At 40.6% G+C, this 17,393-nt stretch overlaps 1 protein-coding gene across 1 annotated transcript in view; it reads left to right on the forward strand.

Moving 5' to 3' along the window:
• PARM1 (prostate androgen-regulated mucin-like protein 1) overlaps window positions 1–14,636 on the forward strand; it is a 111,503-nt gene extending 96,867 nt beyond the window's left edge. Inside the window, exons 3-4 of the mRNA XM_003931975.4 lie at window positions 1,862–1,940; window positions 14,469–14,636. Coding sequence (XP_003932024.1) covers window positions 1,862–1,940; window positions 14,469–14,553 — 164 coding nt within the window. The 3' untranslated portion in view covers window positions 14,554–14,636. The remainder of the gene's footprint in view (window positions 1–1,861; window positions 1,941–14,468) is intronic.
• The last annotated feature ends 2,757 nt before the right edge of the window (window positions 14,637–17,393 follow it).

Consider the following 17,393-nt stretch of genomic DNA (forward strand, 5'->3'; position numbering starts at 1 on the left):
TTTCTCTGCTTGACCCAGTCTGCACATTTGAACATTCAATGACATAATTCTGTCTTTACAGTAGTAAAAAGAGAGAATTATTCTGATAGTTATATTAATCTGGCTCAAAATGATTCCAGGAGCAAAGAAATGGATGTGTGAGTGTTCAGAAGCATGTAAGCTCTGAAATGGTTGAATATGATCAGTCTTTGTAGACACGACAAGCTCTGGTCTTAGTCTTAATGTTATCAATGATTCATGATTTTTTTTTACTCTCTTTTAGAAATTATAAGCAGCAGGAGCATGGATGTCTGATGTAGTGTTCTTTCATCTAAAACTTTTTAGATGTTACTAAAGAATTAACAAGTAAACGGATTTACTTCTTAACTGTGCTCTAATTCTTTTCGTGGAAAGGCTAATAAAACGAACAGCAACAAAAGCCATTCATACCAGCAGACAAAATAAAATAAAATAAAAATAAAAGAAGAGATATTAAAATAATCTACAGTGATAAATCTCCAAAAATGTGAGGAAGATTCATTATTTTTGAGACCTAGTACACAAGAGATGAGAATTGGTCCAGGATCATGTATTTGCATAGTGCTTTAGATTGGTGCACCTGACATCTCATTTAATCCTCTTAAAATCATGCAGGATGGGTGGAACACTCTTATTCCTCTGTCTAAGCAGGTAAGTAGTGTAAGAGTCATCAGGGTTAAATAAATAGTACGTGGTTGCACAGCTACTAATGGTTGAACCACAGTTGAATCCACATATTCAGACTCCAAATCTCTTGTGCTCTTTGCAGTGTGTTTAAAAGAGGCCCATTCATTTGTTGAAATACTAGTAAATAATTTCCCAGTGGCCTAAAAGAGTAAATGGGGTCTGTGACACCAGCTTTAGCGCCCAAAAATCACTTGAAGTATTAGGGGACAAGAGTCCAATTGATTCTTGCCATTTTTAAGGTGAAATAAAACTCAAGTATATTCATTATTAGTGCAAAACTCACATAAAAAGTATGTTGTGCTTCAAAGTAGTATTTGGAGGAGGTATGGTTATTCTTACAAGTGTACATGCTCAAAGAGTTTTTTTAAACTGCATATTAATAGTTGTTTTTGGAACCAGATTTTAAACTACAGAATAAAACATTCATCTTACCTTATATTGCACCAGGATATTTCTACAAACAAAAAATAGTGTTACCTATCAGACTTAACCTTATTATATATATATCAAATGACTTTATTCTCTATAAAACCAAGTTTACTATTCAGGAATGAAAATTGAACATATTTCCCACAGAGGAGTTTTTTTTAAATGCTTTGACTTGATTGCCTCATTAAAATTAGCGCATCTACTACCAAGGTGACTCTTTTGAAGTGTGTACTACCGATATTTTTATGAAAAACACAACCAAATTACTTTGTAGTGACCCTTGAATAAAATATTTTAAGTCTCCCAATATTTCACAACTAGGAAAAAGATGAGACAGAGCCCATAAAAGAAGAAAGTAGGACATCAAGAAATGTAAAACCCACTACCCTTGAGAACAGCAGCAGCAACAACAACAGATTGATGTCATTCTTAAAAAGATAATCAAAATATGACTAAATACTGCTCTCTGAATTCCAGGCCACGAAAAAGTCTTGATAAATATTGATCATTTACCCAGCCTCCCCTGCATAAACAGTGTTTTGGTAACAGAGTTAAGACCCTAGGTTTGATTCTAGCTGTGAATGTCATGCAGAATGATCTGAAGCAGCTTTTTCCTCTTGCAGAGAAAAGATGGGATCAGGCAGAAGGTGGATACTATACATGCCAAAGTCATGTGATGTCCCACATCCTCATGTATCTTCTTTTCTGTGCCCTTCCTCCTTCACAGGCAGCATCGCCGCCATTACCGTGACAGTCATTGCTGTGGTGCTGCTGGTGTTTGGAGTTGCAGCCTACCTAAAGATCAGGTGAGACACAATTTACTCTTCTTTTTTTTTTAATATATATTTTTTTATTGCGTTTTAGGTTCTGGGGTACATGTGAAGAACATGCAGGATCGTTGCATAGGTACATACGTGGCAATGTGGTTTGCTGCCTTCATCCCCATCACTTGTATCTGGCCTTTCTCCCCATGTTATCCCTCCCCAATTCCCCACCCCCCGCTGTCCCTCCCCTGGTTCCCTCCACCACAGACCTCAGTGTGTGATGCTCCCCTCCCTGTGTCCATGTGGTCTCATTGTTCAACACCCGCCTATGAGTGAGAACATGCAGTGTTTGATTTTCTGTTCTTGTGTCAGTTTGCTAAGAATGATGGTTTCCAGGTTCATCCATGCTTACTCTTCTTTATAAAGAAAAGGATTCCATTTTGTTGGGCTCTGGGCTGAGAGCTGTTTTGCTGGATACTTGTTCCTTAATAGGTATCTTAGCCCTAAGAAATATTGGCCGAGAAGTGAAAATGGTGGGTGTACTCAGCATTACAGTTACAGATGTACAGTAGCTGAACATTGGCAAGGTAGAAGTAAGCTGAAGATATACAGCATGATGATGCAATGGAACAAGAATTAACGTGGAGTCAGGAGACTGAAGCCTAGGCTCCCTGCCATTAATGTACCTCATTACCCTGGGAAAGCCACATGCCTCCTAAAGTTCACGTATTCTCATCTGTGAAGGGGTAGAAGGATGGTCCCAAAATTCTGATGTTCTGAATACTGAACTGTGGATTTGTTTTCACTGCTTCTAAGGTAAAATGTAGAAAATATAAGGAAGGTGTGGCATTTCCTATAAAACAGTTTTCAAGATTATGTCCTTATGCTTTTGGTTTTAAAATATTTTTTTCTCCTATGAAATGAAGTGATAGTAGCTGCGATTTTTCTTTCTTTAGCCTAATAGAAAGTTGCAATACTCTGCGAGTCCTCCATTTTTATATTCTATTGCTCTGTGAAATCAAGTCTCAACACCACATTACTCACAGTCTCTGAGTGTCCTTCCAGCTGTAAAATGCCAGATGGCAAGTGACAGTCTTATTTGCCAGTCTGTGTGGTGCCCATAACAAAGGACAGAAAGACACAGGCTGCATGGTGAGCACACCCACACTTGACCTCCAATTTGTTCTCCTCCCAGCAGCCAGAACCATTTCTGTGTAAGCTCCTCTGTCCTGATACTCCCTTCCTGAAAAACCCCAGTGGCTCCCCTTGCACTGAGAATTAAATTGTAACTCCTCAGCATAGCCCTCAGTCATCCTGCACTGTGCCTGCATCCCTCTTTCCCATCATCTTATCCCTCTCTCCCTCTGAAGCCCTGAGCTCCAGTCACTCCAGCTCCCTCTGATTCTTAGGACACACCAGGTTCTGTCTTTCCTTCCCCAGGCCCTGGGCTCTGGCTAGTCCTTCCCTGAGATGCTTTTCTTCTAGCTCCTTCCCATACGGCATACCTCGACTTTCATCTCACTTCGAGAGATGTCCTCTCCAGTTTAGTGCCCCTGTTATTTACTCTTAGTGCCTTGTTAAGTCCATCCTGGCTGTGATCACTGTCTATTATTTTATTACTGTCATTTTGTTTTTGCGTGCGTGTTGCTTGTTTATTGTCTATTTCCCCACAAAAAAGTGTAAGCTCCTTAAGGACCTGGATTTGTCCATGAAGACGGTGCTGGGCACCAAGATGGTGCTTGACATACTGAACAAATGGACAGTGAAATATAAGGACATGCAATCTTACGGGCACTGTGGTTCACACACACCCCTGACTTGTCCCCCCAGCAGCCATGCTCCTTTCTCAAGAGGCTGTGCCATCCTGTCCTTCCCTCCTGCCCTTGTTCCCATGTGGAGCACGTGGATAGGATTCCTCATCTCAGCGCACCACCATCTGCTGCCTCCTCTCATCCCCGCTCACCGCCCAGCCCCACCCAGTGCCCACTGGGAGCGCTTCCCTCCTCCTTCCCTTTTATCTCCCTCCATCTTGTGTTCTAAATGTGCACCAAATCAATCTTGATAATGTCAAGTATGAGAGTGCCTTGTAATATCACCTGAATCTAAGACACAAAAAACAAGAAAGCCGGGTTTTGAAGAGAAATTGGAATTAAAGGTCCCGCATGACCTGTTTCTAATAAAAGATTTTATAAAAGCATCCAGAAGTTTCCTTCAGATTTAAAAAAATATTTTTCTTCATTAAGTCTGCATTTCCTTGAGCACTGAACTTAATTTTATAAATTATATCTTACTGAATGTACCTTTTTCCATCTGGTTTAATTACTAGTTTATTGCTGCAGATACACCATATTTTAATTATGAGTTAAATTGGCTTTTATGAACTACTCTGGGAACCTCGTTTCCATTTTGTAACAAAGTATTCTACCCCTCCCTGCCCCAAAAAGGAACTTATACATAAATTTTAGAGTCATTTTAGAATCACCAATGGTGAGTTCCTGAAGTCCTACCTTACCAAAAATACTGCCTTCTCTAAAGTGTGGAGTGAAATAGAGACACTTCCTGCTTGCTATACACTTCCCCAAACCAGTGTTGAAATAACTGGAAGGACTCTTCCTCTTTGCTTTAGACAAGAATTCAAGTTTACCACCTCTAAACCCACAGTGGCTATAGGCAGACAGTCTAGACAGTAATTAACAATTCAGACTCCAGAAGCAAGGAGACCTCAGTTCAAATCCTAGCTCTACTACTTCCAGCACTGTGACCTGGGCATGTCACAGAGCATCACCAACCCTCGTTTCCCTGACTTGTAAAATAAAGGCGGTAGTTTCTACCTCGTAACATTGTTTGGAAGAGCACAGTACTGCCAACATCGTCGTCATCGAAGTGGTAGACTGGAAGGAGCTGTGGGAAGACAGTCGTCGATAGACAGCTGTAGCACATCAGCCATGTGCCAGGCCACATCCATGATGTGACGCAGTTCTGCCACCACAGAACTTACCAGGCTTGGGAAATTTTGTTAGCAGGCCATTACAATTTGCTCTGATGAGTGCTGATTAAAATGTTATTTTAAGCTATATTTTCCCCAGGCCTTCAGAGCACCAGATAAATTAAGTAAATGATTAAATTGAATAAATCATTATTCTTCTTCCCCATACAGGTTCTGCCTCCTAAATGTAGTAAGATCCACAGTGGCATAAATATAATGGTGCTATTTTTCTATTATGCTACTTAAGTTTAAGCACTATAAACTTAAGGATGGATAGTTATTAGACCCTTAAGGGGTTTCAGAAACCCCCTAAGGAAAACCCCTTTCTGCTCCTCTGTTAATTATTTTGGTAAAATGAAAAGGAGATTAATCTCTGTTATGAATCTTAAGGCTATGCTAAACCCCTTCGAGTGCTATTTTGCCAGGTTCTCGGAAAGTCCCACTAATCATTCATCAAAAATACAGTTGGTTCAACTGACATGTGTCTGTGCATGTATGTTCCTAAGGATAGGCTTTCCTTTGGTCAGAAACTTATTCTGCTTTCATCATCCCAGATTTCTAAAAACAATAGCATAACAAACGATCTGTCTTCTGTGGTCTTTTAGCTTGTTTGGCCGGAGCAGCAAGTGACTAAAATCACAACCCATAGGGAGCCATTAGCTTCTGACCTGCAACCATGGGATATGACCCTGGCCCAGCCAAGGTCTCTACAAATGCAAGGGGAGAATCTGCTTAAAAAGGCAGCCTCAGGACCAGAAAAATAGAATCCTTAGCAAGGCTCTGCTAACAGTGGCTTGGGAATTTTCACCTTTCTTCCTAATCAATCCTTATTTCCTCTAAAGGCATTGTAGACTTAAGAGCCATCTGTTTTTCACACTCCCTTTCTCCAGGGACCCATCACCCCTAGTTTTGTCAGTGTCGCTCCACTGCCTGGAGAACCACATCTTTTTGTAACCTGAGTCACTTTTGGATTATAAAATGAACTGCCCTGAACCCAGGGCTCTTCTTGGATTATGACCCCAGCTTTTAACCAGCAGCAGTGTGGTGTGGAGGAAAGAATGTGAGCTTTGCAGTCAAGTTTAATGCTGACTCTTCTACTTACTATTTAGGCAGCCTTGGGCAAATTATGAACTCCTTGATCCTCAGTTTTTCCAATCTGCAAAATATGGAGCTAATAATATATATCTTTCAAGGTTGTTTTAAAGATGAAATGAAGTAATGAATGCAGAGTACCTGGAGACACTGTAGCATGGTGACTAAGAACATGCACTCTGGGACAAGTTTCTGGGTTTTTTTTTTTTTTTTTTTTTGAGACAGAGTCTTGCTCTGTCACCCAGGCTGGAGTGTAGTGGCGTGATCTCGGCTCACTGCAACCTCTATCTACTGGGTTCAAGCGGTTCTCCTGCTTCAGCCTCCTGAGTAGCTGGGACTACAGGCACGCACCACCATGCCTGACTAATTTTTGAATTTTTTGTAGAGATGGGGTTTTGCCGTCTTAACCAGGCTGGTCTCAATCTTCTGACCTCATTATCCATCTGCCTCGGCCTCCCAAAGTGCTGGGATTACAGGCAGGAGCCACTGCGCCAGGCCTGGGCAAGTTTCTTAATCCCTCTATGCTCAGCTTCTTCATGTAAAATGAGAATATTATTATAATAATAATAATACCTAACTCAAGACTGTTACAAAGATTAAATTATACATATAAACATTCAGTGCCTGGTATGAGGTGAGGATGATGAAAGGGCAGCTACTGTTACTGCTGTAGTTGTTAGAACAATGCTTAGCAAGTAGGGACTCAGTAAAGTGGTAACCACCAACACATAGGCTGTGAGGTTGGGAGCATAGTCTCCATCCTACCATTTTCATTCAGTAGGCACGAGGGATTCAAAGGAGAGGGGAGAGGAGGACGAGGAAGATGGCACAGCAGCTCATTTCCTAATTGTATATTGATGGGGCAGGCTTCCGTGTTCCAGTTTGACAGTTTCATTGGTGCTGTTCTGAAATGCCTGCAAAGTCGCATCCATGTTACACATTTACAAATAGAAACTATCTCTGAACAGTCTTTATGCCAGGGCTTGTTTGTAACTTTAAAAGAAAGCGAAGGCCCTGCCTGCCTTTTCCAGAACAGTGTCTTTAATTAGTGATGATTGAAGAATGAGGTAAGCTGGTTTTGATTTATTTAAGTTGGCTCAAAACTGTTCAGCCAAGAGATAATCTCTCTGCACAGGAGACTGTATCTGCTAAGACCAGTGATGTGGATATTGCTATAATTAGGTGTGCTAGTGACCCAGACAGACTACATGGGCTATTTTCCTCACAAAAATAAACACAATCTTAATTTATAGACATATAGACACAACAGGGTCTGTCTTGTAAGGCATCTTGTTAGAAGTCCCTATTTTTATGTCTGCTAGTGATTGTATTTTGTACAATTGGATTCCTTCTGGCTGTTAGAGTAGGCCCAGCCAGCCATAAAGGCCAAGATCTCCTAGAATTTGTTATACACAGTTGACTTTTTCAGATCACCTTTTGGAGTTCTGTAGGTCTTATTTACTCAGTTTTCTCCCTCAGTGGTTCTTAAACTTTAATGTGTGTAAGAATCAATGGAAGAGCTTATTAAAAACACAATTTCCTGGGTCTCATCCCCACAGATTTGGATTCAGTAGGTCCAGGTGGGGCACTTGCATTTACATTTCTAACTAGCTCACAGGTGATGCCAGTGCTGTTGGTCCAAGGACCACCCTTTGAACAACCCTGCTTTACCCTTCTAACACTTCAAACACACTTTTTGCTGTAGAGTTTCCCAAATAGATTTCCCTGTTGTTTCATACATATTTCAGACATGTTGCCCTGTTTCAAATATATTGCCTTTGTAATTTCAAACATGCTGATCCCTCTGTTAGAGGTGTTTGGTTCACCCCTTTCTTATCTGGCTAATTTCAAGTTGTCCAGCCCAAGAGAGATCCTCCTCTGGGAAGCCTTCTCTCACCTCTCCATCCTGAGTTCCTTGCTGTGCATGCTTCCCTTGTACTATGTGCTTCCCTGTGCTGGAATCAGTGCATTCTCTGCCAGTTTCCTCCACCAGAACAATATAAAAGTCCCTGGCAGTACCTGACGTATAGTAGTTGCTTAATGAACATTTACTGGATGAGTGTTAATGAGTCTGTGTAGGAAAGTTTGGGGATGCAGCAATAACATTTGTTTACTCCTAATTAGAAAGAATAAGGGTTTGGGGAAGGGGAAGCCGTGGGAATCTGTTAAACCACACAGAATTTTACTAGCTACCTCGTGACACTGAACTAGTTTACAAATAAGCAGAGATGCCAATGTGTAGATCTTCTGTGTGATGATTGTCTGCCAGTAGTATGGCATCTGGCAGATACTTTTTTAAATAAACAAATTTGACCTGTCCCTTCAAAGCAGAGGTAATCATTTCAAGATGTTTGAAAGTAATAGCTTTTTAAAAGAAACCCAGAGTCTAGAAATAAAAGGTGGGGTGGGGGGTGATTTTAAAAATAAATGTTTGGAAATGTTCCCATCAGTGAGATTTTTGTTGGAAAGATGGAACTGGTAGGATTCCTGAGTTGTAACACTCACTCTGCCACTAACTTGCTATTGTAACTTTGAGTGAATAAAATAAACTGTAATGATTGCAGTTTTCTCAGCCTCAAAATTGTGGCTCACAATATTAGTTTCTTAGTTTTGACAAATGTACAATAATTATATATCATTAGTGGAAGCTGGGTGAAGGGTATACGGGAAATCTTTGTACTATCTTTACAACTTTTCTCTAAATCTAAAATCATTCCAACATACGAAGTTTTTTTGTTTTGTTTTGTTTTATTTTTTTATTTTTATTTATTTTTTTTTTTTATGGCTCGGTAGCTACCAGAAGGATATATTGTTTGCTCTTGCCTCAGGGCCTCTGTACTTGCTGCTCTCTCTGTCTACATGGTATCCCTCAGTCATCCACATGGCTCATCCCTCATCTCCTCTGTGTGTCTGCTCAAATGACATCTTAGTGAGACCTTCCCTGATCATCATTTTCAAAATTACAGTCCCACTTCCCACTGGGAACTCCTCACCACCCCACTTCCATTTATTTTCTCCATGGGCTTGGTAACATCCACCATATTATTATTTGTATATTATTTATTGTGTCTCCCCACCTAGAATGTAAGCTCCCTAAGGACAGGGATTTTGATCTTTTCAGTTTGTTAAGGTGCTGGAATAGGGCCTGATAGATGGTAAGTTTTCATTGAATACTTAAAGAAGCCAGGCAGGAAATGATAATCACAGAGAAAGAGCAAACGATGAAAATAATAAAAAGGAGACAGTGACAGCTGCATCAAACAGTTTTGCTAATGGACGATAAGAGTCTAAGGCTTAACTACTAATGGCTAACGAACTGCAAGTTCAGCCGCATTTTTTCCAGCACTAAGCCATGTCCTAATCATCTTTGTATCCTTCTGTATTTCTTCATATCCTTAGCACATGGTAAGCACTAATGATTGAATGGCAAGATGAGCTTGACTAAAGAGAAGAGGGCTTTGTGGGGCAGAGTCATAAATAAAGGTGGAAACTTGTGGAGAACTGGAGCTGACCCTTACAAAAGACAGTGTGTTTTCTAAAATATGTTTTGTTTCAACACAAGAAAAGGGACACTTCACTTATTTTCCATTAAGTATTGTTGCTACAGTTGTCTTTAAATAGGTACCATTTTGCGGTATTGGAGAAGGCCTCAAACCACAAATGTTACCACATCATTTACCATTTGTCACCAACAAAGGGTCACCAAGTAAGGATAGGGAGTGGGGAGTGCTGCTTTCTATTAGAGCAAAGCCATTAAAGAAAGAGAGCAATGAGGGAAGAGTTTAAAAGAAATCATTCCTCTTTTTACCCCCTGGGATTTTAGTTTGCTTACTACAGCATACAATACATTAGAATCACATTGACAATAAGCACAGTGCCATTGATTAACAGGAGCTGTGAGCACTGTGGTAAGGGCTTTAAAGCCACATCATCGCCTGCTAGTCCAGCCGTAATTCTCCTCCCTTCCTATGTTTAAAGTCAAGAGTAGCTTTAACCATCGGTCTTCCTTATGGGATATTTTCATTTTTCCAGTTATACTGTACAATGAATTTCCATGGGCCTTATGAATCCCAGCTGGTTATAGCCAAACCCCACAGACACTCTGTATACACTATGCTGCTGGATATAAACAGTTATCACCAAATATTTATAAAATAACCATTATATCAAGAGCCACCTATTATGTGTTCAGGTAGTTAGAAAAAAAGTAGGACATAGTCTGCCCTTAAGAAGTTTACCATCTAAGAGGAGCCAAGACACAGCAAAGAGAAACCATGGCTCTGTTGGATGGGTGCCAGTCTTTATTAAGACATTTAGTAAATCAAATTGCTTTGACCTGACAATGACATCATTCATACGGATTGCTGTTCAGATTGAAATTAGATAAAGCAATGTTGCCTTATAAAGCAAACAAAGAGACCTTGGTTTCCACAGCAGCTCTGCCAGTGAACAGCATTGACAAAGTCATCTAAATTCCTTGGATCTCACTTTCCTAATCTTGGGAATGGGAGTTGCTTTGTTTTTTAGTCTTTGGTTTTTTTGTTTTTTGTTTTGTTTTTGTTTTTGTTTTTGTTTTTTTTACCTCATACTCTCTATAAATGCCAATCTGAAAACCTCCCCATTTCCATCCAAAATGTGCCAGGATTTAAGAAGTTCTGACCTAGAGAGAAACTGTAACACGCTCACTAATCATTGTCCTCTTATCCCACATACAAAAAAAAAAAAAATGTGTTTGCCTTACTCTTACAACAATAGTATCCCATTTATCCAAACCTGGCTGGAATCCCAGTACACTCAGTTTTTCCTGTTTAAGCTCCTTAATGTGGTAAATAAGCCCCATGGGTTCAGTGCATTCCCAATTTTGGTTCATCCATATCTCTTGCATCTCTCTCCTCACTTATCAGCATTTTATTCAACTCACTGTTTCTTCAATGGGAAGGCAAAAAAATAATAATAATAAAATAAAGACCAGTCATTTTCCTTTATTTTACTAATGTTTGTATAAGAGATGTGTCTTATAATATAGGAAATTCAGATATAACATTAACCAAATAGTCTTGCCTAAAATAACCATAGCCAATAAAACCTGACAACCAGAGATTTTTAATCTTCTAACCCCCATTCCAACATAATAATAAATTTTAAAAATTCAAATACAATAACAATCATGTAAAAAACTGGCTTTATAACTATACCTGGTATATAGTTTCAAGAGTTTCTAGTGGAGGGAGGTTCACTTTTCATTCAATGACATTTTTTACTATTTGGCAGATTTACCATGTGCTTACATAAGATTTATTATATTAAAAATTTAAAAACATATTGGCCAGCATTCATTGCACATTTACTACGTGGCAGGTCTTTTATATGTATTACCTTATTTAATTCTCCTAACAACCCTAAAGCAATTTTTTTTTAAGTTTCTCCATTTTATAGATGAAGAAACAGTGGGTTAAAAATGTACTTAAGGAAATATGTTTATTGACCAAACTCACATTTTTGGGAATAAAATTATATGATAGGGATAAAAATTCCATAAGAAGTTCAATTACCATACAAATGTGAAGCAGGAATACCCCATCAATAAAGGAGCATGTTTATAAGTAGATGTTTGCCAGGCTTGCAGCAGTAAGTCATGCTAAAATTTAGGCAGGGCTCCAGTGCTGTAGTTACCAGGTTTTAGCTTCTTGATTCTACAGCTTCCATTTCTCAACCATCCTGTTAAAGAATTTTATTGGAACTGGAGGTTTTAAATTTGGGGAGAGTATTGGCCATAGACAGCCCATGACCGTTGTTTACCAAAACTACCTCCCTTATTTCTATAGATCAAAAAGGCAGTGGTGTTTCTGGGTTGCTATTGGTAGTCTTTTTCCTTCCCATACCCACAGAAATGAATGTGAGCCTTTAGGGAAAGCAAAGTAAATTGTGGAACATCTTCAGGTTTCCAGGTATATAGATTAGGTCAGCTGAGTCAGCCTTCAGGACATAAATCATAATTTTGAAGTCTAAGAGTTTGAAATGGGGCCGGGCGCGGTGGCTCAAGCCTGTAATCCCAGCACTTTGGGAGGCCGAGGCGGGTGGATCACGAGGTCAAGAGATCGAGACCATCCTGGTCAACATGGTGAAACCCCGTCTCTACTAAAAATACAAAAAAAATTAGCTGGGCATGGTGGTGCGTGCCTGTAATCCTAGCTACTCAGGAGGCTGAGGCAGGAGAATTGCCTGAACCCAGGAGGCGGAGGTTGCGATGAGCCAAGATCGCGCCATTGCACTCCAGCCTGGGTGACAAGAGCGAAACTCCGTCTCAAAAAAAAAAAAAAAAAAAAAAAGTTTGAAATGAGCACAGCAAAGGCCTAGTTCTTTGCACACACACACACACACACACACAAATCATCTTTTTGGAAATACCTGGCAGATGTAAATAAGCGTCAAAGGAGCAATAGCAATTATTTTAGCAACAGATAGAAGTATAACAAGTGCTTTTTACACCTCTCAGATTGTTTTCATTTTGTTTAATTTTCACATGTAGTTGAGATAAAAATTAGTGGAAGTGGGCATTTTTTGAACTGTATCTAGCATACATGACTTCCAGTGGCAAGGTGTAATAATTCATATGCTAGCACCAACCTTAGAGGTATCAAATCTCATTTTGTGATGTTCTTTTAATCCTGCCATTAGCTTTAGTCTTAAAATGATCACATTCCTTTCCAGGAATCTCCCTTCTTATGAACAGATCAGTTTTGGGGGTAACTCTGGGTTTATTTTTTTCAATCACTGTTTCTTTCATAAACACGTATTGAGGACTTACTATCTGTCATATATTCTTCTAGGTCCTGGAGTTAGAGCCAAGAATAAACACAATGGGCAAATAATCCATACCTACATGGAGGTTTTAGTCTAGTTACGGAAGAGAGGAAAGTAAATTATATAACGTGTCAGAAGGTGATGAGTTCTGTGAGAAATATTAAGCTAGGAGTCTGGGGGTGGGGGTTAAAAATTTGAATTGTGTATTAGTCCGTTTTCATGCTTCTGATAAACATACCCAAGACTGAGCAATTTATAAAAGAAAGAAGTTTAATTGGACTTACAGTGCCACGTGGCTGGGGAAGCATCACAATCATGGTGGCAGGCAATGAGGAGCAAGTCACGTCTTACGTGGATGGTGGCTGGCAAAAAAAAAAAAAAAAAAAAAAAAAATGAAAGCTTGTTCAGGGAAACCTCCCCTTATAGAACCCTCAGATCTCAGGAGATTCATTCACTATCACGAGAACAGCACAGGAAAGACCCGCCCCCATAATTCAACCACCTCCCACAAGATTCCTTCTACAACATTTAGGAATTGTGGGAGTTATGATTCAAGATGAGATTTGGGTGGGGAGACAGCCAAACCATGTCAAGTTGTTAAGGAAGGCCTCACTGAGAAGGTGACATTTAAGCAAAGACTTGAAGAAAATGAGAGAATGAGCTGTGTGGAGACCTGGAGGACAATTGTTCCAAGCCAAGGAAACAGTCACTGCAAAAGCCCTGAGGCAAAGCTGTGTCAGGCATGAGAGTGAAGGGAAGGAGACCAGTATGGCTGTAGCAGAGGGAGCAAGGGTCATATAATAGGGGCTGGTATGCTCAGAAAAGTAGCTGGGGCCAGACCCATAGGGCTTTGTAAGGCATCTTAATAACTTGTCTTTTACTCAGGTGAGAAGCCATTCAAAGCTTTTGAACAGAGGAATGATGACAATCTGATTTCAGTTTCTTATAGATATATTATTAATCATGAGAGAGGGTCTTACAATTAATTATCCACCAAATTCTGCTTAACCCATAGTGCCATTCAACTAGAGTGCTAATAAGACTTTGGGAACTTGAGCTCTGAGCACTGGACTTAGATACAGGAGATGGGGATTGGCTGACAGCTCAGTTGGATGACTTTGGGGACTCCAATTAACATCTCTGAGCCCCATTTTCCTTTTCAGAGAAATAAGTATAAACTATACCTGCCCATGGCTTCATTTTGAGGATCAAATAAAAACTCAATAGAGAAGCATTTGGTAAATTATAAGACAATATAAATGTCAGGAGAGGTGGTGATAGCAACAGTGGTTGTGGTTGTGTCATCATTATTTCAGGGAGAATTAAGCCCAGAACCTAAGTCAGGATGTTAGGAAGGCAAGCTTCCCTTTCCCATCCCTTCTTGTTAAATTACCATGGAAATGGGGCCTCCATTCCTTCCCCAGCACTGGAGATGCAGGAAATGACAAGGACTCAGGTGACCCCAACCGGAGGTGCCAGTTGGGATCCCAGCAGGAAGAGTTGTCACTGACAGGCTGTTTGGTAGACCAGGACCTCCACAGTGGCTGGGTCTGTTGTCCTAGTGAGAGCATCACACTTTTCCCTCTCCTTGGCCCTATAAGCATCCCCAGTTCCATGCAGGGCATTAGGCTGTCCTCAGATGGGCAACTTTTCCAGGTAATCACAGCCCTCTTCTGTTTCTCCACCAGGCATTCCTCCTATGGAAGGCTTTTGGATGACCACGACTACGGGTCCTGGGGAAACTACAACAACCCCCTGTACGATGACTCCTAACAACGGAAGATGGCCCTGGATGAGGATTGACTGTTCTTTATTTATAAGCGCTTATCCAGTAGAATTAATAAGTACCTGATGCGCATTGAACGACAATCTTCAGCCCTGTTTTGTTGGTATGGTTGTTTTTGTTTTCCTCCCTCTCCTCTGGCTGCTACAACTTCCCCTTTCTGGTACAAAAAGAACTACTGCTTAAAGGTGAGTGGAGGCTGATTTGCAGCTGAAATGGGCCGGCCTTGCACCAGCCAGGCCAGACCACCTTGGTGGAGGCTTCTTCTCCCACTTCAGGACCCACTTTGAGAAGGACCGAGGAAGAGGATTTGGATTGTTTTGTCAGGGATTACTTTCAGGGGAACATTTCATTTGTGTTATTTCTTAAACTTCTATTTAGGAAATTACATTAAATATCAATGAGGGGAAAGGAAATGAGCTTTATGAGGATTTCACCCTGCGTGGGAGAAAGCGGGGTTTTCTCAGATTCCTTTTTAATCTGTTTATCTGGTTGTTTCTGACAGGATGCTGCCTGATTGGCTCTACAAGCTGGAAAGCCGCTTCTTAGCTGCCTAATTAATGAAAGATGAAAATAGGAAGTGCCCTGGAGGAGGCCAGCAGGTTGAAGGGCAGAATAGCAGGTTGCCATGGGATCTCAGTGTGCCCCTACCTGTTCTCCCCTCCAGGCCACCTGTCTCTGTAAAGGATGTCTGCTCTGTTCAAAAGGCAGCTGGGATCCCAGCCCACAAGCGATCAGCAGAGTTGCATTCCCAAAGAAAAGGGCTATGAGATGAGCTGAGTTATATAAAGAAAGGGAGAGGCATGTACAGTGTGGGGAAGTGGAAAAGAAGTGGTAGGGGGAGAGGAGGCTAGCCTGCACTGAGTACCTCATTAGGGAAAGTGGGAATCAGCTGTCAATAATGGCCAGAGGCATCCACAGCTTGGAGGAGGCCAGAGACTCTTGGCTTTATACCCACGCCGCAACTGGTCCACTGCTTTACTGTCGGTTGGATAATGGCTGTAAACCTGTTTAAAAACAAAACAAAAAAGAGACACTAGTCTATCTTCAATTACTCAGTGAGACATTTTCATAGGAAACAGACTATAATTAATTTGTTTATTCTTCCCATACACTTACCTTACTAATTCTTCCCTTTAATAAATGAGCACCCCTGGGTATATAGGCTTAAAATCCTGCACAACAAATTTTGAGAAAGAATTGTTCCTCTTCATAGGCATCCACTTATTACAATCATTCTCAACCAGGAGGTGATTTTGCCCCCTGCCTCCACCCTAGGACATTCAAAAATGTCTGGTGACATTTTTTGTTGTCATGACTTGAGGGTGCTACCAGAGGCCAGGAATGCTGCCAAATGTTCTACCATGCACAGCACAACCTGAAACAGCAAAGAATTACCCACCCGAAAATATCAATAGTGCTGAGATTGAGAAGCCCTGATTTATCACAGTGTCCACTGTGACAGAACAAGACACTCACAGATTAGGGATAAGTTTTATTTTTAACAAAATGAAATGATGTATTAAGTTTTTATCTCCAAAGTGTTTAGTTTATTGGCTGAAGGGTTCTTGGTATGCATGGTGACCTTTTTATTTCTGTGTGCTTCCTAGAGAGCTTTATTTCATGTCTACAACTCTTGTCTTCCTGTAACAGCTGATATTAGCAAGCAGCATCTTATGTCCTGATGTCATGTAGTAGAAAACAAACATGGGGTCTGACTTCCAAATGTGTTATCTTGTCCTACAATGTCATAAAGAACTTGAAAATGGACTTTTGTTTGTAAAGTTGGACCTTGCTACCATGACTGTTTGGCTTACAGGAACTTGACTCTGGGGCGTCCTGTCTCTGGCTGTGGCCTGGCAAACACCGACATGCAAACCACCCTTGCTTTTCGATACCCCTCTGGTCTCAGAGACAGTAGGGGTAGTGCCACTTTTTACAACCTGGAGTAATTCTGAAAATATTATTCCTAAACTCTTTAAGTGCAGACGGAGAATGAGCAAGCCCCAGAGATATTTTACAACCAGAGTGGGTAATGAGGAAGGGGCTTACTGAAATTGTGATATCTCTGAATAGTGAATAAAACACCACCAACCAAAAAAGTGGACCTTCTCAGATAAAAAAAAAAAAAAAAAAAAGGGCAGCAAATGACCAAGGATGCCCCTTCTGGCCATGCTTGGCTTGAGTAACTATCTCTCTTTCCCCACCCCCTTCATAGGGCTTTCAGTTTGGCAAAGGACAAGCAGATAAAAACAGGATATTCCATATGTTTTTTTCTCCAATGGCCAAAAACGTTTTGACACAATGTTTGTGAAACACCTTTGGAGAAGTGCACTTCTGAATGCTGCGTCTGCCATAAACACGGGGGTAAGGGACCAGCCTCTTCCCAGGAACCATGGCCTTCTATAAACCACGGACTGAGGCAGTCATTTTTTTTTTTAACTGAAGGCTGCTGTTGTGCAAGGGCACATAATGGGTCTGTTGCTGTTATTAGCTTCCAAATGTGCGTGGCAAAGAGAGGGATGTGGACCTAGATCAGATGTATTCAGCAAGGCAACAGCTTCCCATAACGACTCTAACACTCCTTATGTTATGTGAGTATAAAATATTTAAGGTTTGAACCTTATTTTGCCAAATGTATCTTTTCTGCTTTTGAATTGGACAAAGGATTTTAGCAACTACATTCTACAAATGTTACTGAAAACACACGCACACATACAGACACACCTGAAACATATGATGATAATTGACATCCTTGACCTCAGGGAGAGCACCTGTTCAGGTCTACCTAAGAGAAATGGATCCAGTAGGTCTAAACCAGGCATCCCCA

This window comes from Saimiri boliviensis, chromosome 3, assembly GCF_048565385.1.
Source record: "Saimiri boliviensis isolate mSaiBol1 chromosome 3, mSaiBol1.pri, whole genome shotgun sequence".
NCBI classification, from domain to species: Eukaryota; Metazoa; Chordata; class Mammalia; order Primates; family Cebidae; genus Saimiri; species Saimiri boliviensis.